At 37.7% G+C, this 23,617-nt stretch overlaps 3 protein-coding genes across 3 annotated transcripts; 1 reads left to right on the forward strand and 2 right to left on the reverse strand.

Annotated features, from left to right (window-relative positions):
* Positions 1-3,399: 3,399 nt before the first annotated feature.
* LOC114221380 (olfactory receptor 4F3/4F16/4F29-like) lies at positions 3,400-4,347 on the reverse strand. The gene has a single exon (XM_028119499.2). It carries the CDS (start codon positions 4,336-4,338, stop codon positions 3,400-3,402), a length of 939 nt encoding a protein of 312 aa, XP_027975300.2. The 5' UTR covers positions 4,339-4,347.
* A 13,954-nt stretch (positions 4,348-18,301) lies between these two features.
* LOC114221389 (olfactory receptor 4F15) lies at positions 18,302-19,231 on the reverse strand. The gene has a single exon (XM_028119507.2). The coding sequence runs from the start codon at positions 19,229-19,231 to the stop codon at positions 18,302-18,304; it is 930 nt and encodes a 309-aa protein (XP_027975308.2).
* Positions 19,232-20,084: 853 nt separating this feature from the next.
* Positions 20,085-20,680, forward strand: LOC114221379 (ubiquitin-conjugating enzyme E2 C). Its single transcript, XM_028119498.2, has one exon. It carries the CDS (start codon positions 20,123-20,125, stop codon positions 20,660-20,662), a length of 540 nt encoding a protein of 179 aa, XP_027975299.2. The 5' UTR covers positions 20,085-20,122; the 3' UTR covers positions 20,663-20,680.
* Positions 20,681-23,617: the final 2,937 nt, after the last annotated feature.

A 23,617-nucleotide genomic window follows, 5' to 3' on the forward strand; every position in this document is an offset into this window, starting at 1 on the left:
TTCATTTTTACTACTCCAAGAAAGGAGACTCTTAACTATAGGAAAGAAACTGAGGGTTGCTGGAGGGGAGGTGGGTGAGGCAATGGGATAATTGGATGATGGGCATTAAGGAGGGCACTTGATGTAATGAGCACTGGGTGTTATATGCAACTGATGAATCACTAAATTCTACCCCTGAAACTATTAATACACTATATGTTAACTAAATTGAACTTAAATTAAAAATTTTTTAAATAATAATAATAATAATGTTTAATACCATTAAGAAGGTGTAATTAGGATGTTTGTGAAAACGGGATTATATTTTGAACATTCCTGAGCCTTCTTAGTCTGTTAACATAATAATATATGAGAGGCAATTCTTAATTACCCACCTTAAGTTAACAGATCCATCTTCTTTTTTTTTCACTTTTACATGTCCATTTATTAGACAAGAACTCCTTCATGGCAATTTCACACAATATTTATTAGTGATTAGTGTTGAGAAAATTATTTCCCTCTACATACAAAAATACAGATTTGAACACTATGAAAACAATCAGGACAAGTAGCATGAAAAATAGGTCCTTCAAAAGAAATAAAGGCAATGTGAAGCTTTGTCTGCTGTCAGGGACAAACCACAAGGAGTAAAGGCTTTGGGGCCCCAAAACCCCTCCAAATGGATAGAGTCAAACCCACAAGCCACGATTTGAGAAGCCAGGAGACCCACCAACAGCATAAACCAATGTGTGCAGAATGCCCCACAGCTGTGTCCAAACTAGTAGAGGAAATAAACTTTTAGGAAGCAAAATGTAATAGTTATTAAATTAATATTCCTCCCCAAAAGTGCCACCAGGCCAAGTACCAATATTGGAGTTATTAGCCCTCTGACTTGACTTCCTCTGTTAAAATAATTACATATGCTGACCCTTCAAAAGAACAAAAAAGAAGCTACGATTTTGTTTCAATAAATCCATTCCTTCATTTTGCAACAGCTGAGCTCATTTACTCCAGATTTTTCTTGACCGACAGAACCTGCGTCCTACAGGGGTGGGAAAGCCAAAGGAGCAGCTAGAGTGTCAGCTGAGTCTTGATTTCACCAAGCTCCTCACAGCAGGGAATCTATTTTGTCCAGGCATAAAACCAGAAGTCATGAGCCCACCCCAGGCATCCATAAATCAATCTGAGATCTGAGGAGAAGGCCAGCTGGCAGAGGCCACCTGGGCAGCCCGGACAAATCAGTCTTCTTGACCAAACTTTAATCAGGCTCCTCTGAGCACTCTTCTCCACTAGCCCTCAACTCCACTAAGCCCCCATCCTTGCTGGGCTTGCATAGACCAATTATAACTAGAATCCTATTAAGTCAGTTTAGAGAAAACCCCTCACCTTTAATATCTGATTCTTAAATACTTACTCTCAATATCTGATCACTCTGGCCTGCCTTCAGCAAGAATCCTATTAGGTCAGTTTGGCAAGAATTCTCTCCTTAGTAATTTCTATCCACCAACCACCTCCCATCTGCTCTTTGGCTATAAATCCACACTTGTTCTAATTGTACTGGATATGAAGCCCAGTTCTATACTGAGATCCCTTTTCCCCTATTGTAATAATTCCTGATTAAAACCAGTTTTTCTCACTTAGACTACTGCTGTCAGACTCTAGGGTTTTTTTATTGGGGAGGGTATGTGCTATGGTGAGCGCTGTGAATTGTGCAAGACTGTTGAATCACAGATCTGTACCTCTGAAACAAATAATGCAATATATGTTAAGAAAAAAAAAAGAAAAGAAGAAGATAGCAGGAGGGGAAGAATGAAGGGGAGTAAATCGGAGGGGGAGACAAACCATGAGAGACGATGGACTCTGAAAAACAAACTGAGGGTTCTAGAGGGGAGGGGGGTGGGGGGATGGGTTAGGCTGGTGATGGGTATTAAAGAGGGCACGTTCTGCGTGGAGCACTGGGTGTTATGCACAAACAATGAATCATGGAACACTACATCAAAAACTAATGATGTCATGTATGGTGATTAACATAACAATAAAAAATTTAAAGAGACTCTAGGGTTTTTTTTTTTAATAGAGTACTGTCTGTGAAACAAAAGTTAATTTACCTTGGTTAAAGTCATAAAAGGGATGATTAAGACTGTATGAGAAGTAATTGTAAGGTAACAGGATCTGGTTTTGTTTATTCAGTGGGATAATGGACAGATTTATTCTAAGATAAAATTTCTGGTTATTCCAGAATTTGAAAGAGGAAGACAAACTCCAATGTAGATAGAAAACTATAGAAGTTTCAGGAAGCAAATTCTACTTGCCTTGGTTTCATATATATATGAATATAAATAATGAGACTGAAAATAAACAATGATAGATGTTAATATTTTGGCAGTTTGCAAAGCCCAGCTTTAATTGCTTTATTTTTAAAAACAGAAATGCTTTATAACCAAATACTATATTGAAGCAAGACCAGAATTTGGTTTCCTCTCATTTACAATGACCTGACAAATTACCTTGGTATATTCATTCTACTCTTGACTAAAGGCAGTAAATGTTATTCTTTACCTTCTGTGTAATCATACAAGTTAGCAAGATTCTTTAGCTCCCAAGAATAACTTTTTGTGTCTTTATGCTCTATTATTGGACCCCGAGAGACAATCTGGGGGTTTCAGAGGGGAGGAGGGTCAGGGGAGGGGGTAACAGTGTGAGGAGTTTTGAGGAGGGCACATGCTGTGATGAGCACTGGGTGTTATACTTAACTAATGAATCATTGAACACTACATCAAAAACTAATTATGTACTATACAGTGGCTAACTGAACATAATAAAAAATAAATAAATAAATAAATAAATAAATAGAGTTAATTACCTATGAAAGAGCTGAAGTTCCTTCTGTTTATTTTAAATATATTTCACTCTGATTAATAGGTAGCTATACTACAACCATTCTCGTTCTAAGAACCTATACTACCTACACCACTGTTGTGGGTGGTTTTGTGTCTACCAAATATATGAGTTGAAATCCTAATCCCCAATACCTGTGAATGTGACCATGTTTGGAAATAGACTTTGCAGATGTAGTCAAGTTAAGATGAATTCATACTGTATTAAAGTAGATTGGGAGATACTTCATGTTCTGAAGGCCTGAAAGTATACCCTCTTATATTTCTAAAAATTACTTCAGATAAGTACTGTTCCTTAGGAATTTAATCTTGAGATTACTATAATCATTGGTTTAAAAATACTCCCTGTGTAATACTCTTTTTTCAAAAGTGAATGTCCCTCCCCCCTGAGTAAAGACAAAATAGACCCAGTATCATCATGTATAATCAAATCAAGATAAGAAAACAAGAGCTTTTCTCTAAGTTTGACCATCAATAATGAACATCAGTAGTCAACAAGGGCTCTTCACAATACAGGCATCACTTAAGAGATCTTCCTGTAACTCACTAGCTGTCTGCATATTCTCCTCATTGCCACCTTCATTTCTTGATTCCTGAATGTATAGATGACTGGATTCAGGAAAGGAGTGAGAACAGCATCAAAGATGGCCAGAAACTTATCCAGGTCTATGGAGAGAGTTGGCCATGTATAAAAAAAAATCAAAGGACCAAAGAACAAGAATACCACAGTGACGTGAGCTGACAGTGTAGACAGAGCCTTGGATGAACCAGCTGAAGAGTGTTTCTGAACAGTGAGAATGATCTTGATATAGGAAATGATCAGTATGAAGAAGGAGCCAACAGAGATGAATCCACTATTGGCTGTGACCATGAACTCTAGTCGGTAGGTGTCTGTGCAGGCAAGTTTGATGAACCGAGGAAGGTCACAGTAAAAGCTGTCCAATACATTAGGACCACAGAAGGGTAAGTTTACCACAAAAGCCAGTTGAACCACAGAGTGGATAAGGCCAGTCATCCAGGCAGCCACTAAGAAGAAGATGCACATTCTTGGGCTCATGATGGTCAGATAGTGGAGAGGCTTACATATGGCAACATATCTGTCAAAGGCCATGGCAATGAGCAGCACCATCTCCACACCACCAATGACGTGGATAAAGAAGATTTGAGCGATGCAGCCACCAAAGGAGATGACTTTACGCTTTCTGAAGAGGTCATAAATCATCTTGGGAGAAGTGGCTGAAGAAACTCCTAGGTCAATGAAGGAGAGGTTGGCCAACAGAAAGTACATGGGGGAGTGCAAATGAGGGTTAGAAGCCACAGCGAGCATGATGAGGGAGTTTCCCATCATGCTTGCCACATAAAACGTGGAGGAGAACACAAAGAGGAGAAGTTGGATCTCCCAGGAGTTGGTGAGTCCCAGGAACACAAACTCGGACACCACGGAGTGATTCGTTCCATCCATTGGCTTTGTTGGCACTCCTACCTGAAGAAGGACATAGGAGAAAATGTAAATTATGATAATTATGTTAATAGATTGGGAGAGAAGTCAAAATTATGAAGGCCTGTTTCTACTATAGCATTAGAACCAACCTGATATGCTCATGGCCTCTCAACTGTGATTACCCAGAAAAATGGTGGCTGTCATGTGGAGCTGCTTTCTACCACCAGGTTGTCTCTGCATTTGATACCCTCTGCTTCCTCTTGGGGTTGATGCCGTGATTACTCATGAGTTATAACATAGTCAACATGAGCCAAACCTTTTGATTTTTGGTTCAAAACTGATACGATCTGGCCCCAGTCACGCAGAACTAATCACTATTTCAATCCCTTCCAAGTCCATAAGCCTTTATCTGGAAGCCGGACCCTTCTTCTCTTCCATCCCAGTGCCCACCTCTGGGAATATATTCATCTTTAAAATTACTTAAGTGTTTACAATGTCTATAAAGTCTTGCTTTATTATTACTAGTATAGCCACAAAGTTTTCTCTGCATTTAATACTCTGCTTCCTCCCAGGGTAGATACTATGATCCTTGTCCTGAGTTACAAGATTGGTCAACTTGGGTAATAAGAATTCAACACCAAATTCTTTTGATTTTTGGTTCAATCACACAAAACTCCTCACCACTTCTAAACTATTTCATTCACTTCCAAAACTACAAGGCTTATTTTGACAAACAGACCCTCCATCCTAACTCCCCACCTCTGGAACATATTTATCTTCAAGGCTTATTAAATTTTAAGTCTTGCTTTATATCACTAGCATTTATTTTACTATGTCTTGTGTTTTAGTAACCCAAGTACAGTTCTAACTTACGAAAAGACTGTAAGCTCCTTGAAAGCAGATATTGTGACTTATTCATATTTAGATTCCCTGAAGTAATGAAGAAGTGGTCCACACAGAGGTGCAGATCCATAAACTGTCTGAGTTTGCATCATGGTATGCACAGAAATTAAGAGTGCTGGGCACCTGGGTGGCTCAGTCATTAAGCGTATGCCTTCGGCTCAGGTCATGATCCCGGAGTCCTGGGATCGAGTCCCACATCGGGCTCCCTGCTCAGCAGGAAGCCTGCTTCTCTCTCTCCCACTCCCCCTGCTTGTGTTCCTGCTCTCGCTGTCTCTCTCTCTGTCAAATAAATAAATAAAATATTTTTTAAAAAGAAAGAAATTGAGAGTGCTAAGAAACTTATCTAGCAATTTCACATCACAGCAAAACCCAGATGTATGATTTTGTATTTACTAGAGTATCAATCCATGAGTGGGGAGGTGGGGAGAGGAACCTATGTCTTCACCATTTGAGAAGCACTGCCCTAGAATGCTGAACACATGATCTAAGCAGCCTAAACCATGAAAGGCATCATGGTGCAGTGAAAAGTATTTTGTTCAAACCTCTTTAAAAAGACTTATCACAGACCTGTACCTCTGAAACAAATAATACATTATATGTCATTTAAAAAAAAAAAGAAGATAGCAGGAAAGGAAAAATGAAGGGGGGGAAATCGGAGGGGGAGATGAACCATGAGAGACTATGGACTCTGAGAAACAAACTGAGGGTTCTAGAGGGGAGGGGGTGGGGGGATGGGTTAGCCTGATGATGGGTATTAAAGAGGGGTGGGGGGATGGGTTAGCCTGATGATGGGTATTAAAGAGGGCACGTACTGAATGGAGCACTGTGTGTTATAAGCAAACAATGAATCATGGAACACTACATCAAAAACTAGTAATGTAATGTATGGTGATTAACAGAACATAATAAAAAAATAAAATAGAATAAAAAGACTTATCACATTACCTTGTAATTTTAATTTTATTTAGAGAAGCAACATAGCATAGTGGAAAGAACATGGATTTTGGATTCACAAAACCAAGAGTTATACTCTGGTTCAGCCACTAAGTTGATATTGGGCAAGTTAATTAAATTCTTGAACCATCTATGAAATTGCAATGAATAATACTAATTACTCTGAGTAAGTTGTAAAGATAAAGTTTCTCGTCATGTACTCAATGTGTAAATATTTAGCAAATGTTGATTTTACTTCCCTTTATTTCACTTGTCCTTAATAGTGTACAACACCTGAGATAAATGAATGAATAAGAAAATAAAATGGCACTGGCCAGCACACAGCATCAAAATTTCATACCTAAAAGATATTTCTTTTATTATTATGTTCAATTAGCCAACATATAGTACATCATTAGTTTTTTATGTAGTGTTCAGCAATTCATTAGTTGCATATAACACCTAGTGCTCATCACCACACATGCCCTCCTTAATACCCATCACCCGGTTACCCCATCCCCCCCCTCTTCTGCAACCCTCAGTTTGTTTCCCAGAGTATTTCAACAATACATTATGATTATCTTCTTCCACATAATAGATTTTATATTCATAATCTTTTAGTGATCAAAATCAATACCATCCTGTGTGGATTAAATATATTTGCTCTCAAAAATCACTGTATTTCCTTAAGTCAATCAGAGAAAGACATGTATCATATGACCTCACTGATATGAGGAATTCTTAATCTCAGGAAACAAACTGATGGTTGCTGGAGTTGTGGGGGGGTGGGAGGGATGGGGTGGCTGGGTGATAGACATTGGGGAGGGTATGTGCTATGGCGAGTGCTATGAATTGGGCAAGACTGTTGAATCACAGTTCTGTACCTCTGAAACAAATAATGCAATATATGTTAAGAAAAAAAAAAGAAGAAGAAGATAGCAGGAGGGGAAGAATGAAGGGGAGTAAGTCGGAGGGGGAGATCAACCATAAGAGACGATGGACTCTGAAGAACAAACTGAGGGTTCTAGAGGGGAGGGGGGTGGGGGGATGGGTTAGCCTGGTGATGGGTATTAAAGAGGGCACGTTCTGCGTGGAGCACTGGGTGTTATGCACAAACAATGAATCATGGAACACTACATCAAGAACTAATGATGTAATGTATGGTGATTTACATAACAATAAAAATTTTAAAAATCACTGTATGTCTTTATAGTACTTTCTACAAATGTAATTCATTGATTTTTTTTGTTTGTTCTCCTTGCTGATCGTACTGCAACCGCCAAAGAGTTAAGAACTTCATCCGTCTTATTGTCCAGTATATCCCAAAACTTACAACCACACCAGTTACAGAATAGGAATTTGTAAATATTTCAGGAAATAAATATTTTCTGAAAGAAGAGGATATATTTGGATTATTCAAAAACATGTCCCATTATATAATTAAGGAAGATGGGTAAAGAGACTGCATAGTTCTTAAGCAACAGAGAAGATAGAAAATAAAGGACTGTAGAAGTGAAGAAGAGTTAGGAAAAAAGAAGAATTAAAATTTTTAAAGGATGAAGAAATTAGGAAAATATATGTATAATAATGAAGAAAAGAAGGCTAAAGCTTACTTTAAATTAAGTGAAAGTTAGTTTATGAGGTTATGATTTGCATTACTTTCTGGACCCACTGTTGACAAATCCTGTAATCACAAATATATTTCAGTATTATATCTCCAAGCGTCTTTTAGGTGCTAAGGCTCTTGGGAAAGTGTCTCAATAAGCCTTTATCAGCTATGCTCATAGAGCCATGGATTCATTTGCCTTTTGGCTCTCCAGTCTCCATCAACTACGTAAGAACGGAATTTTAGGAAAAGTGACTTTAAAGCAGAACAAGATATAAACATGGAACTAGAAGCACTAAAAGGATAAAAATACATCCATTCAAATATCAGGAAATACAGAAACTTGAAAAGTTTGGGTCCTCACAATTTTAAAGTGACTTGAGACAGAGTCATTTCCAAATCCCAGTCCAGAGCAAAAGTCAGAAATAGAGACATAAAGATGTGTTTATTCACCTAAAAGTTATCAAATACTCATAGGGAAAAACTCCTGAATGATGGTATTCTGAAATCACCCTCTCTCATGTATTTGCTATGCTTTGAAATAACTTTTCTTAAACATATTAATTAGACACATGATTTGTAACAAATTAAATATCCATGATGCAAAAGAGAAGGTCTAACTCTTTGTCTTCTGTTGTGATTAATCCTTTTTCTTGATCTGAATGGAAATGATTAATCCTCCAAACAGATCCCCAGACATTTAATCCTGTATAGATGAAGGAAATATTGGAAACTGAAGTTCTAAATAATAGTTATCAAGGTGAAAAGGATCTACAGATAGCTGTTAGGTTTGAAAAAGGTACTAATCTAAATCATCATCCATATAAATTTCCTCAATATAAAGATACTGTGAGTTTAACATCTCCCTCAACTCACACCTTCTGCATTTTTACCTCTCAAATTGTCACAAAACCTTCTTTATACTCAAGTAAAATCTGCCTTCTCTACTTTTACTTTTTATCATTCTGGGAAAAATAAATCTTGAAAAGGACTTTTCAAATAACTGTTTCTGTACACAAATGTAACAAATAAAGTCACCCCTGAGTTTTCTGTTTGCAAGATTCAACAAACTCAATATTTTTATTTTTCCTCTTAGAATCTTTTTCTCCCTTCCATGCAAAAAAAAATTCTCATTTCTCAACCTTCTTTAAACCTTTCTTCTTTCTACTTACAACTTAGAGATAAAATTCATTTAAAACACTCTAATTCCAAACCATTAAGGTACCAGAAAAATTAGTTTAATCTCCTAGGAGCTTTATGGGTTTTTTAATCTTTCACATCATATTTTAAAATGCTGTTACACTGTAAACTGTTTATTAGGCTTTGGGGTTTTGGGTCTCCATGCCTTCTATTTTTATTGAAATGTCTATGAAATCCTTTTCCATCTTATAAACTTGACAAGTGCCTAATAAATTTGCTTCTTTTCACAGAAGACGATCAGTTTATACCCATCTCTTTTGAAGAGCTAATGGGGAGAAAAATATAATTATCCGTGTTATCTTCCTGCGTCATCAATCTTTCTCATCTGTTGATCAAGTGGCAGAGAGTGAGAAACATTTATATAATCAACACAGACTGATTAATTGCAACCTATGCTGAATACAAAATATTACAAAACCATTTGACTGTTTCTAATGTCTTTCACATTACCCAAGGTACAATGTGATTCCAGCTAAAAGTCAAGGTCAGTTAACCTTTTCCAAAATGTCAACCAAATTTTTCACAATTATTCTTCTATACTATTTAGTTCCTTATCCTGGATACTATCTTCTTTGCTTTAGGATAACGCTCATGTGCTTGAGGATATGACTCATATTCATAGCAATTCCAACAAAAAAATCATGTCTAAAATTAAAGCCACTTTTTGCATTGCTAATTTTTTTTCCATTCTTCTACTTTACCTGTATAAAGGGAACAGCATCTTCAGGAAGTTTGAAATTTTCCTATGTTTTCTAACACAAAGTGACCCATTAGAAGAAATGAAGCTAATTACAGCTCAAGAAGACAATAACCAAGTGATACTGCAAAAACATGACAGTTTAGAAGGAGCTCCTGGATCAGGGGACTTTACCCCTAGAGAACTATTTGGTTTGACCAGGGCAACCAGTAATCTAAAACTCATAATAAGACACTAGAGAGGAAGAAGGAAATAAAGTAGAACATTTTTATTTAATATCTTTATGCTATTTTGTTGGAAATTTTCTAAATATTGATAATTACCCATTAGAATTAATCTCTGAAAATAGGTAAATATTAACTCAAAAAAAATTAATTTTGGTCATCTTGATCATCTCCAAGAAAGCCACTGTGCTTAATTTTTTAGTATAATTTAAATAGTAGAAGAATATATACCCAACTTCATTTTTATGCAATCATTATACTGAGTAATTAGAGATGTATACAAAGATTTAACTATATAGTAATTCATTCCAGTGAATGGAGCTTAAAAGTGAATAAAACAACTCTACCTTCCATCACTAATAAGGAAGCACAGTGTCTGGTAGATTTCTCCTGTTTCTGGAGGAAACATATTCTATAACAGGAATAGTACTCAAACTCATGTACTAAAAGATGTGAAAGGTTCTCAGCTTGAGCAGGGTACAGATCCGGAAAAGGTTTTATTTGCTAGCATTTCCAGATTTGATGCAAATAACCCTTGTACCTGGACCATCCTACTTGGCATACCCTAACAGGTGTTAGAAAAATTGGTAGTGAAAAAAGAAAAGCTGTGAAGTTTATAGCAAGCATCAATTGGATAATCACAACAATTTTTTTATAATTCTGGACCAACCATTTCCTCCAAGGATTACAGTTCAGGCGCAATACAGACACACATGATAACACAAAATATCACATCGTACCATGGATCCACGTTAAAGAAAAGGAGGTGTTGGCACATGAACACTGGATCTATTGGTCGTATCAAACTGTACCAACCAGAATCTGCTGGTCTAACAGAGGAACGGAAGAACTTACTGCAGGTGCAGTTGAAGCAGCAGCTTGGGCTTGATATTTTGAGATATATACATATATAGACACAATAAATAATTAATATTTAAACCTTCTCATGGAAAGAACTTCAAGGAATACCTTTAGTTGTATGCTTCCCTTGGAAGGAAAGGATAGCTGTGGAACAAATCTTACCAATTTGTGGCAGGCCTAATTGTTTGGTTTGTTCAGGGACTAAGAAAGAATGAGTTTATACAATTATTGGCATGGAGTTCTAGGGAGAGGTAGGTAGCTGGACCTCTCAGAAAAACAGAGAGAATGACAGTATTCATGCCCATGTAAGAGCTTAATTGAGGTTACTCATTGTACATGAATAAGATGACCTGCCCCTGTGCTTGTCAGTCAGCCTCTTTCCGCAGCTGTTTTAGAACTGCTTAAGTGGCATTAAAGCATAGCAGCGGAGTTGATGTCTCTGCATAAAATCAGTTACTTGAATTTCCCATCACTAGGGCTGATTTGCTTACCATTGCTGCAGGTGCCCCAGCTGCCAATACAAAAGTAAATGGTCAGCTCCTTGTATGGTACCATATCTTACCTTACTCTGAGAGGACTGGGACTATTCACACTTGTGACTGACTGAAAGTTAAACCCTTCTTTTATGAAATGAGGAGATGCTTATCTTCATAGGGATATTTATCTCTATTTCTATCTATGTCTTTCTCTAATTTCACTTCACAGGGAAAGATACTATCTATATAAATACATCCCATATATTTTATATATAGACATATTATAAATATTAAAAACTCTAATAAGTTATAAATATATATGCTATACATATTATGTAAAATATATAATGTACATTATAAATAAACTATAAATATCTTTGTAATATATGTTATAATATATGTTTACATAATATAAATTATCTGTCACCTATTTATTTGTTAATTTTGGGTACTTCTTTGCCTTTCCCACCACAGTGGTGCTGCCAGCAATACCATCTATTGATTCATAGAATACCTTCGTTGCCCTATATGTGGTTATGGTTTGATATATAATATTGCATTTGGGCATATTTTGATAGGAAGTGAGGTGTGACCATGGGTTTACACCCATTGCATTCACTGGACTTAGCTGTGCTCCAAACCCTAGAAACAACTGGCTTGCTAGAGTAGTGTAGTGACATACAGAAGAAGGCTCAGTTTTTGTATCAACTGGGGGGTGAACATCTTGCAATTTCAGGATACTATCTGATGCAGTACATATCTTAAACCAGTGGTGCGTGTGTATATATATATATATATATGGCTATCTGTTTTAAAGCTGGAATATATGAATCCAAGGTAGAAGAAGTCACTCTAACAGTAAAACCAAATAATATACTAGGGAAATTTATGCTTCCTACTAATGGGAGCTTTGATTTAATGGTAAGCAAATCAGCCTTAGTGATGGGAAATTCAAGTAACTGATTTTATGCAGAGACATCAACTCCGCTGCTATGCTTTAATGCCACTTAAGCAGTTCTAAAACAGCTGCGGAAAGAGGCTGACTGACAAGCACAGGGGCAGGTCATCTTATTCATGTACAATGAGTAACCTCAATTAAGCTCTTACATGGGCATGAATACTGTCATTCTCTCTGTTTTTGTGAGAGGTCCAGCTACCTACCTCTCCCTAGAACTCCATGCCAATAATTGTATAAACTCATTCTTTCTTAGTCCCTGAACAAACCAAACAATTAGGCCTGCCACAAATTGGTAAGATTTGTTCCACAGCTATCCTTTCCTTCCAAGGGAAGCATACAACTAAAGGTATTCCTTGAAGTTCTTTCCATGAGAAGGTTTAAATATTAATTATTTATTGTGTCTATATATGTATATATCTCAAAATATCAAGCCCAAGCTGCTGCTTCAACTGCACCTGCAGTAAGCCCTTCCATTCCTCTGTTAGACCAGCAGATTCTGGTTGGTACAGTTTGATACGACCAATAGATCCAGTGTTCATGTGCCAACACCTCCTTTTCTTTAACGTGGATCCATGGTACGATGTTATCATGTGTGTCTGTATTGCGCCTGAACTGTAATCCTTGGAGGAAATGGTTGGTCCAGAATTATAAAAAAATTGTGTTGTGATTATCCAATTGATGCTTGCTATAAACTTCACAGCTTTTCTTTTTTCACTACCAATTTTTCTAACACCTGTTAGGGTATGCCAAGTAGGATGGTCCAGGTACAAGGGTTATTTGCATCAAATCTGGAAATGCTAGCAAATAAAACCTTTTCCGGATCTGTACCCTGCTCAAGCTGAGAACCTTTCACATCTTTTAGTACATGAGTTTGAGTGCTATTCCTGTTATAGAATATGTTTCCTCCAGAAACAGGAGAAATCTACCAGACACTGTGCTTCCTTATTAGATGGAAGGTACAAAGTTCAGTAATTTTCCTTTACTTTAAGAGGATGTCCTGACATTCCCCAGACCACTGAACTCCTACAGTTTCTTTCAAACTTTATTCAGGGTAATTGACAAACAAAATTGTATATGTTTGAGGTTTACAATGCGGTGACCTAATATACACATATACTGTGTAATGATTGTCAAGATCAAGAAAATTAACACATCCGTAACCTCATATACTAAACTCTTGGGGCTGTGTGTCTCTGTGTCTGTGTCTGTCTGTCTGTGATAAAAATTCTTTAGATTTACTCTTAGCAGCCTTCAAGTACACAATACCATATTATTAACTATAGTCACCACATTGTACATTAGATCCTCTGAACTTATCTTCCTACAACTGAAAGTTCGTACGCTTTGACCTACATCTCCCCATTTCTACCTCCCCTAAAGCCCTGGCAACCACCATTCTATTATCTGTATCTATAACATCAGCTTCTTTTTTTTAAATTACTCCACATATAAGTGATACTGTACATTATTTGTCTTTTCCTACCTATGTCAGTTAACATAATGGCCTCCAGGTTTATCATGTTATCACAAATGGCAGGATTTGCCTTTTATGGCTGAATATTCCAGTTTGTATATATACCACATTTTCTTTACTCATTCATCCATTGAAAGAAATTTACATTGTTTCCGTATCTTAGCCACTGTGAATAATGCTGCAGTGAAGATGAGTGTACAGAAACCTCTTCAAGATCCTGATTTTATTTCCTTTCAATATATACCCAGAAGTACAATTGCTAGATCATGTTGTAATTCTGTATTCAGTTTTTTGAGGAACCACCATATTGTTCTTTGCAAACTTCATAATGTTTACTGTAAATTAGCAGCTGTACCAATTTGCATTTCAACCAACAGTACAAAAGGGTTCCCTTTCCTCCACATCCTTGCTAGCATTCATTTCTTGTCTTTTTTAGAATAGCCATCTGGGTGTTATATGCAACTGATGAATCACTAAATTCTACCCCTAAAACTAATAAACACTATATGTTAATTGAATTTAAATTAAAAAATTTAAAAAAAAAAGAATAGCCATCCTAACAGGTGTGAGGTGAATCTCATTGTGGTTTTGATTTGCATTTCCCTGATGATTAGTGATGGTGAACAACTTTTCATGGGTCTGTTGTCCGTTTGTATGTCTTCTTTGGGAAAATGTCTATTCGGGGCTTTTATCCTTTTTTAATTGGATTAATTGCTTTTTGCTATGAGTTATTTGACTTTCTTATTATTTTGTATAATAACCCCTTATCAGTTATAGAATTTGCATGTATTTTCTCCCATTGTGTAAATTGGCTTCTCAATTTATTGATTCTTTTCCTTTTGTGTAGAAGTTCTTCAGACTGATACCTTCCCAATTGTTGATTTTAGCTTTTGTTGCCCATCCATTTAGTGTTTTATCCAAGAAATCATTCCCAAGACCAATGTCAAGGACCTTTTTTTGCCTGTGTTTTCTCCTATGATTAAGTCTTTGATCCATATCTCTGAAATCCTAAAATTTTAATGATATGGCAATTTCCTTATTCTTTATGCAATTTATTCACTCCCTTGACAACACATATGTATGACCTAAGCATGAATGTACTTGCCATTTCTTCCTTATCTGGTTTGATGGTGTAGTGTCATTAATATAATAGACAATCTTAAATATATATAACCTATCCAGATGATCCATTTCTCTTCAGACTATGACAAAGGGTAGAACAATAAATAGATACTGATGTCCATTCCATGTAAATTCTGTTTCTAACTCTACTTTCTGAAAAAGATGGAAAAGAAAATTTACCAGATCAGTGACCACATATCATATACCCAAGGCTGTGTTAATCTGCTCTACAGCGCCTGGGTGGCGCAGTCGCTTAAGTGTCCACCTTCAGCTCGGGTTATGATCCCAGGGTCCTGGTATCAAGTCCCTCATCGGGCTCCCTACTCAGTGGGGAATCTGCTTCTCCTCTACTTCTGCTGTTCCCCCTACTCCCCCTGCTCTTTCCCTCTCTCTCAAATAAATAAATAAAATCTTTAAAAAATAAAAAATCTGCTCTAACAACAATACCACCTTTGGTACAGCAACTGCAATTGAGGTTACTACTGAACTGAGTTTACAATAGTCCATTGTCATTTTCCAAGATCTGCCTGACTTTTGTAGGGGCCACAGTGGTGAATTAAATAGACAGAGGATGGAGATCACCCTTCCTATATTGTTTGGGTATCTTATTGCCACCACTATCCCTACAGAATATAATGTACTTTTTTAAAATACTGTCTGATGATGGACTCTGGAAAATGGACTGAGGGTTCTAGAGGGGAGGGGGTGGGGGGATGGGTTGGCCTGGTGATGGATATTGGAGAGGGCACGTTCTGTGTGGAGCACTGGGTTTTGTGCACAAACAATGAATCATGGAACACTACATCAAAAACTAATGATGTAATGTATGGTGATTAACATAACAATAAAAAAATTAAAATAGAATACTGTCTGAGTGTATGGATGTGACAGTCAGTGCCTTCCCCTCTACAGTACCTCAAACCCACAGGGCAAGGAAACAGTGTGGCAGTTGTACCAGTGACCAAATATATTGGTCGTTGGTACAACTGTATTCAAATTATACATCCAGGAAATGGTGTAATGATCACAGGGTGGGAGGGGTGAAATTTGGTGGACCCACTACGCACCAGATCTAGACTGGGACTTTGAATATAGTTAACTCCCACATGCCTCCCTTCAAATAAAGGATCACAATGACCATTTAGGGATTTTAGTATACCTTTCAACTCAGACTCTGTGCCCAATAGTCCTCAAAATGTTGTGATATTCCTTTATTCCTAGTGTATGATTATGCAAGTTCATGGTCAAGGGTACCTTTGGGGAAAGTACTGAGAGAATCATTGTCATATATTCTCACTGAGCTGTTGCACAGCCCTTCCTCCTGGCATTTTTGTTAAAGCAATCTTGGTGATGCCATGCCCCCCAGCCCCTCCCAGAAGGATAGAGTTAGGGGTTATCTAAGTAGGTTACACATAATAGATCCATTCAAACATCTTGAGACTTTATGCTCCTTCCTCTGTAGTATATCAGGGGAAATCTGGCATTTCAACTTCCCTGATAGTAGTGAGTGCCTTGGACAAAGTACCTGGTTGGTTTTACATACACAAAAAATAATTGTAAATTTACTAACCCCATAAATACTGGGTTTTGTTGGTGATGAGGTCACCAGAGGAAGCCCACAAGGTTGTTTTCAAGTAAAACAGTTATTCTGTTATATTTTATTACCAGAGATACATTATAGTGCAAGAGTTAAGATTACAGATCCTGCACCCAAACCACAAGGCTTTGTGTCCAGTCTGATTACTTAATACAACTCAGAATATTTAACATCTTCGTGCCTCAGACCTCTCCTGTGTAAAATGGAAATGGTGAGAGTATCTACTCCATAAGATTCAAAGTAAAGCCCTGAGAACAATACCTAGATTGTAAAAAGCACCATATGAGTCACCTCACTTATTACCTCCCCTAGAACACAAATGATAACAAATGATCATTATTTCATTACCTCATGAAGGAAACTTCAATTAGTGCATGCATTCCGTTCCATTGTCTAGTAATTTTGTTAAATAACAAGCTGCACAATGTATGGAAAAAACTCTTCATACATATTCTTTAAATATCTCATTTTAAAATTTGCTGAAATATTTTAATTTCTCTTTCTGGAAGAGATATAATGATCTTAGTGTCACTTAAGCAGAGTACAAAGCTAATCAATGACTTCTTTCCCACAAAAGAAATAACATCATTAGTTGTAAGTATTTGGGGGGACTTCAGGCCTACAAAATAGAATTTAATCAAAAATCTCTCACAGACCTGTACCTCTGAAACAAATAATACATTATATGTTAAAAAAAAAAAAAAGAAGAAGATAGTAGGAAGGGAAAAATGAAGGGGGGGGAATCGGAGGGGGAGATGAACCATAAGAGACTATGGACTCTGAGATACAAACTGAGGGTTCTAGAGGGGAGGGAGTGGGGGGATGGGTTAACCTGGTGATGGGTATTAAAGAGGGCACATATTGAATGGAGCACTGAGTGTTATACGCAAACAATGAATCATGGAACACTACATCAAAAACTAGTGATGTAATATATGGCGATTAACATAACATAATAAAATAAAATTTAAAAAAATCTCTGGATACCACTGTAGACAAAAGAATCCTGCTTAATAATGAATTCTAAACATGTTTTTCATAATTAATGCTTTGGTTTAAGACTCAGCTTTGGTAGGACCTGAACAAGGAAATGTATGGTCATGGTAGAAACTAAGAAAAGATTTAGAAACAATAAGGAAGTGTTAAATGTAATGACAGTTTACCAGAAAGAAGGAATACACATAAGACATGTAGAGCTCTTTGTACAAACAGACCCATAAGAAAAGCTGAAAGACTAGAACATGCACAGAAATTCAAATACAAAATCATTTGAACGTGAAGGGGGACTAACCTGGCAACCAGGAACATGGTTTCTGGTACTTGGATCTCTGGTGATTTCTGGCTGTGTGCCTTGGGCTAATTGATGTCACCCCTCAATTCTTGGGCTATAGCTAGTGCAAGAGAAGGAGTTAGAACAAAAGATATTGACAATTCATTCTACCTTTAACTTTTAAAAATCTAACATAGGGTTAACAATTTCCAGAGTACCTGATAAGGATGCAAAGGATGCAGAAAATGGAGAAATAAGAAGCAAACAGAATAGCAACAAAGAGAATTGAAATCAAGATATAAACTTGAATAGTAAGTAGATGGAGGATAATATAAATACATAATTTGTCTATCAATAGAATAATCTGTCCAATGTAGGAAAAACATAAAACCTTTTTATTTACTCAATTACATGATAGCATTCTCCTAACCATGTAGGTTACAAAACATATATTATTCACTTTTTAGCACTTTGATGTACAAAGTATCAAAGAAAAACATGACTTCTAAATTAATGGTGAAATAGATATCATAATATCATAGATAGTAGATTTCTAGGCGTATAACATGTCCTAAGTGTTGAGGATTTTTCTAAAATCGCATAATGTCTTTTCTACAACCAGCATGAGGGAAAATCTGTGATTTCATATCCCATACCATCCATTCATGAAATCTTCCTGTAACACACAAGACGACTGCACAGTCTCCTCATTGCCACTTTCATCTCTTTGTTCCTGAAGGTGTAGATGACTGGATTCAGAAAAGGAGTGAGAAGTGCATCAAAAATAGCAAGATATTTATCCAGGTGTGATGTGGGAGAAGGCCATGTGTAGAAAAACATCAGTGGCCCAAAGAACAAAACCACCACAGTGATATGAGCTGACAGTGTGGAGACAGCCTTGAATGAGCCACCAGAGGAATGCTTCCAAACAGTAAACAAAATGAAGACATACGAAATGACCAGCAGGAAAAAGGAGCCCACAGAAATGAGTCCACTATTGACAGTAACCATGAACTCCAGTTCTTGGGTGTTTGTGCAGGCAAGTCTGAGGAGCTGGGGAAGGTCACAATAAAAACTATCCAATACATTAGGGCCACAAAAAGGCAAATCTACCACAAAACCTAATTGAACCAATGAATGGATGAGACCAATGACCCAAGAAGTGACTAAAAAGTATAGACACATCTTTGGGCTCATGATGCTCAAGTAGTGCAGAGGCTTACATATGGCCACATATCTGTCAAAGGCCATGGCTATAAGCAGCACCATCTCAGTGCCCCCAACAGCATGGCTAAAGAAGATCTGCATAACACATCCACAAAAAGAGATGGCCTTGTGCTTCTTAAAAATATCACAAATCATTTTAGGGGCTGTGATTGAGCAAAACAACATATCAATGACTGAGAGGTTAGCCAGGAGGATATACATAGGTGAATGTAGATGAGCATCCAAGGTTACAGTGAACACAATGACAAGGTTTCCCATCATGCTTGCCAAGTAGAACAAAAAGGAGAAAACAAAAAGGAGAAGTTGGATCTCCCATGAATTCGTGAGTCCCAGGAACACAAACTCTGATACTATCGACTGGTTCATTCTGTCTTTTGCTTCAGACACCAGGATTAAATTTCATGTTTCCCTAAAGGAAGAAAGAAAATGAAAAACAATTTCCTAGGCAAGTATTGGTGTTCACAAAAGGAAGTCTCCAGCCCATGAAAACAGTCATCATATTAACAACTCCCACAGCCAAATAATCTTCATCACATGCACATTGGACTTCTACTTAGAGGGGCCAGCTGGTTCCCAATGCCAGTATGAATTCAAAACTGCTACAACAGGTCCATCTCTGGACCTGTTTCCCTTCTGCTTTCTTCTACTATCACATGGCTATTTCTTATTTTCTCCTGCCCTCCATTCTACTTCAGTAGCATACAAGGTCAACCTCAAATACTTTTGACTATGACTTCTTATGAATGGATAGGACTTCAGCCACTCATATGAGTCACCTAACAATTCCTCATACATAGCATACAGTTTTCAAAGTCTCTGTTCTGTTATTCCTATTGCTTGATTAGACTTTAAACGTTTTCCTTCTTTCAGCTTTCAAAATTTCTCATTCTATTCTCTACTGTCCCAATTTCATGTCCCAGTTCAAATGCTCCCTCCCTTGTGAAAGCTTCCAGATCTGCCTCAGTCTCTCTACTCTCTCCGCACTGTTAGCATTGATTTCACTCTGCCTCTCCCAATTATATAAATTTCCATTTCTCAAATTAATGTGTAGTTTCTTGGGTATAGGAATCATCTTAGTTCATATGAGTATTCCCCACCTCCATCACAATCACCAGTGGTGACTAATACAACCACTTATTTAATGAGTGCTTCACACTGGTTGAATGAAGGAAGAAATTACAGGTACTTAATAATGACTCGTGCAGCAGTTGCAGTCGTGCTCTCCGAGTTCCTGTCTCTCTCCCCGCACCGCCCGGGATGGCCTTCCAGAACCGCGACCCAGCTGCCGCCAGCGTCGCCGCCGCCCGCAAAGGAGCCGAGCCCAGCGGGGGCGCCGCCCGGGGCCCCGTGGGCAAGAGGCTACAGCAGGAGCTGATGACCCTCATGATGTCTGGTGACAAAGGCATCTCTGCCTTCCCTGAATCCGACAACCTTTTCAAATGGGTGGGGACCATCCATGGGGCAGCAGGCACAGTTTATGAAGACCTGAGGTATAAGCTCTCGCTGGAGTTCCCCAGTGGCTACCCTTACAACGCGCCCACGGTGAAGTTCCTCACACCCTGCTACCACCCCAACGTGGACACCCAGGGAAATATCTGCCTGGACATCCTGAAGGACAAGTGGTCTGCCCTGTATGATGTCAGGACCATCCTGCTGTCCATCCAGAGCCTGCTAGGAGAACCAAACATTGATAGTCCTTTGAACACGCATGCTGCCGAGCTCTGGAAAAACCCCACAGCCTTTAAGAAGTATCTGCAAGAAACCTACTCGAAGCAGGTCTCCAGCCAAGATCCCTGACTGTCCAGCCTCTCTCTTTGTGTTTTTTTATTTTCTCCTTAGATAGTCTTTCTCTTCATTTCTGTCTAGGACTCTGTATCTTAAGCTGTGGTGTCATTTTTGTTTTGTTTCTGTTTTTTAAATTAAGTCTCTGGTTGAGCCCTTGTGACAAATATATTAAATAAATACATTGGGGTTTTTTTTACAAAAAAAAAAAAGAATGATTCGTGCAGTCATGAGAGTTTATCATAATCCACCAAAGTTCACCTTAATCATATATTCTGTGGTACCAGTCAGGAGTTATCATAGGATCCCAAGCCTCATCATGCAATTGTTTAACTACACAACATAATTATTTCACAAGAGAACTCTATCATCAAATGAAATACAAGGTCTCAACTATTAATTTAAAATAGCCAATAGAAAGCCTTGTATATGTTTCAAATGGAAAAAAAATATTTTATCTTTTACTTATGCTTACTTTCCAAAAAATTCACAATTTCTAACATAACACATGTGTTGACCTGAGGCAAATAATCTCCTCCACTAGTAGACAGACAGACAAAGACAGAGATGGAGAGTCATTGGAGCCCCAAAGATAAGAACTCTCCCACATAACAGTCTTTTTTCTTTCTCAAAATACATTTGGAATGGATAAAAGAGTAACAGGAAAATAGAACTGCTGAAAACAGCCAGACAGTATCTGTGTCTGCAATTGAGAGAGGGTCACAATTGAATTACAAGGATAATGGGCACAAAAAGAATTAAGGGACAGTAGCCAAACTGCAGCATGGGTAGCTAGGACACAATTACAGTTCTTTAAGGATAAAAAAAAACTACCAGAAATAAATCATCAGAGGTCCACTGCTCAGTGGCTGTTTCTGATTTAGTACAACTCCATGACTCCATGTTATACCAATGAAATAATTTATATAGAAAGAGCTATATGAGGTGACCAGCTCATTATCACAAAGTCAATTGGTAGGAGGGTTTATAGAGGATCAAGAACCTATGGCTCCCACTGAATGTTCTTTGCCCTAAATAGAACTTCGTATTAATTCTATATGTGTTCATTCTCTGTTTCTGCAGTAACAAATTACTGGGAATTTAGTGGCTTACCAAAACACAAATGTGTGATCTGACAGTTCTGAAGATGAGAAGGCCAAAATGGGTCTTCCAAGCTAGAATCGAGGTGTCAGCAGAGCTGCATTCCTTCTAGAGGACCTAGGAGACTATCCACTACCTTCCTCTTCCAAGGTTGCCTGCATTCTTTACTTCATGACCCCTTCCTCCCTCTTCAGAGTACATCACTCCAAACTCTGCCAGCTGTCATCACATGTCCTCTCTGACTCTGACCATCCTGCCTTCCACTTGTAAGGTAGGATTCTTATGATTACATTATCCAGATAATCCGGAATAATTTGCCCATCTCAAAATTCTTAATCACGTTGACAAAGTCCCTTGTGCCATATAAAGTAATATATTCACAGGCTCGGGGATTAACACATGGATATTTTGGGGCCATTATTCTGTACACCACAACTTCTCACTAGTGAACAGATGTTTTAGGGAGGAAAAAGAAAACTTTATCACTAAGCAATGAATCTGACAGAAGAACTTTCAGAGAGCCTGTCAGGAAAATGGAAGAGATATTGAAGGAGGAAGGACAGGTAGTGCATCAGGACCTTCTCCCTGAAACTACACATAAGATGCTTCTGACTCCTATTATATCTAGGACCAAGTCTGACCAACTAATATCCACCAATGATGAGGAACCTATCCTTGGATTATCCAAGATAATCAGCCAATCAATATGTTCTTGGACAACTAGGTATATCATTTCATCCTGAGTGCTTCTCTGAATGATTTTGAAATGACTTTTGTTCATTAATTCAGTAAATATTTTTGAGCGCCCAGAATGCCAACTACCATTCCGGGCACTGAAGATACAGCATGGACAAGAATTCCTACCTTTGTGAAGTCCATATTCATGACAGAAAATGCAATTCTGGTCTGTTATATACAGATTCCCTTCCCTCAAAAGGATAAGAACACTTGAAGAAATGCTGCAATTCATCAAATACAGAGAGTCACAAACACTCTGCTTCTTTCCAGTTCAATTTCCACATTCACAGAGTCTCCTCTCAGTATTCTGACTTATTTTTTATCTGAATTTTTACATCTATGATTTCTGTCACAGTAATTTTTCAATGGTTTTCTGATAAATATGCATGGGTTTTATCTCCTTAAATATGGTACAAGACACTTGGGGTGAATTGTGTACCATAGTTGTTCATTCTGACTGAAAAGCAGCTCAGAAATGATGCTGGGTGGATTTCTTGGCTAATTCACTCATTCGTTCAACAAGTATTAGGCAGCAGTTAGCAGGACAATTTTAAGTAAAAGTTGTTTAAGCTGTTTTATGACCTAAAACCAAACCTCCATATCATGAAGTATGAACTAACTAATCAAAATTTTTCTAGGAATGGGCAGAAAAATAAGGCAAAAAGCCTTCCTTCTGATCGCTAAAGGGAAAAGTGTGTTAGCCAAAACTCTTCCAAGGCTTCCATGAAGTAGGAATAACAATGAGAATATACTATGACCTGAAAATATAAGTGGTGCTTCCTCCAAATTGAAATGTGAAGAGCAAAAACAAAAACAAAAACAAACAAAACAAAAAAGTGATGGGGCCACTGGTCGACTCAGTCGGTTAAGCATCCAACTCTTGATTTCAGTTCAGGTCATGATCTCAGGGTCGTGAGATCAAACCCCACGTCAGACTCCACACTGAGCATGAAGCCTGCTTAAGATTCTCTCTCTCCCTTTCCCTCTGTTCTCCCCCCACCTCACTTGCTCACACACTCTATCTTTCTCTCTAAAAAAAGAAAATAAAATAACAAGTGAGAAGATAAAACAAATACTGATAAACCTGACTATTAATAAGTTTGTAAGGAATAGGGTTAACAAAATCAATAA

This window comes from Eumetopias jubatus, unplaced genomic scaffold, assembly GCF_037043125.1.
Source record: "Eumetopias jubatus isolate StellerSeaLion01/CBP00866 unplaced genomic scaffold, mEumJub1_p1.0 scaffold_7, whole genome shotgun sequence".
NCBI classification, from domain to species: Eukaryota; Metazoa; Chordata; class Mammalia; order Carnivora; family Otariidae; genus Eumetopias; species Eumetopias jubatus.

Bases quoted from the DNA above. Each gene is read 5' to 3' on its own strand.
- LOC114221380 (XM_028119499.2), bottom strand. From the start codon at position 4,338: ATGGATGGAACGAATCACTCCGTGGTGTCCGAGTTTGTGTTCCTGGGA.
- LOC114221389 (XM_028119507.2), bottom strand. From the start codon at position 19,231: ATGAACCAGTCGATAGTATCAGAGTTTGTGTTCCTGGGACTCACGAAT.
- LOC114221379 (XM_028119498.2), top strand. From the start codon at position 20,123: ATGGCCTTCCAGAACCGCGACCCAGCTGCCGCCAGCGTCGCCGCCGCC.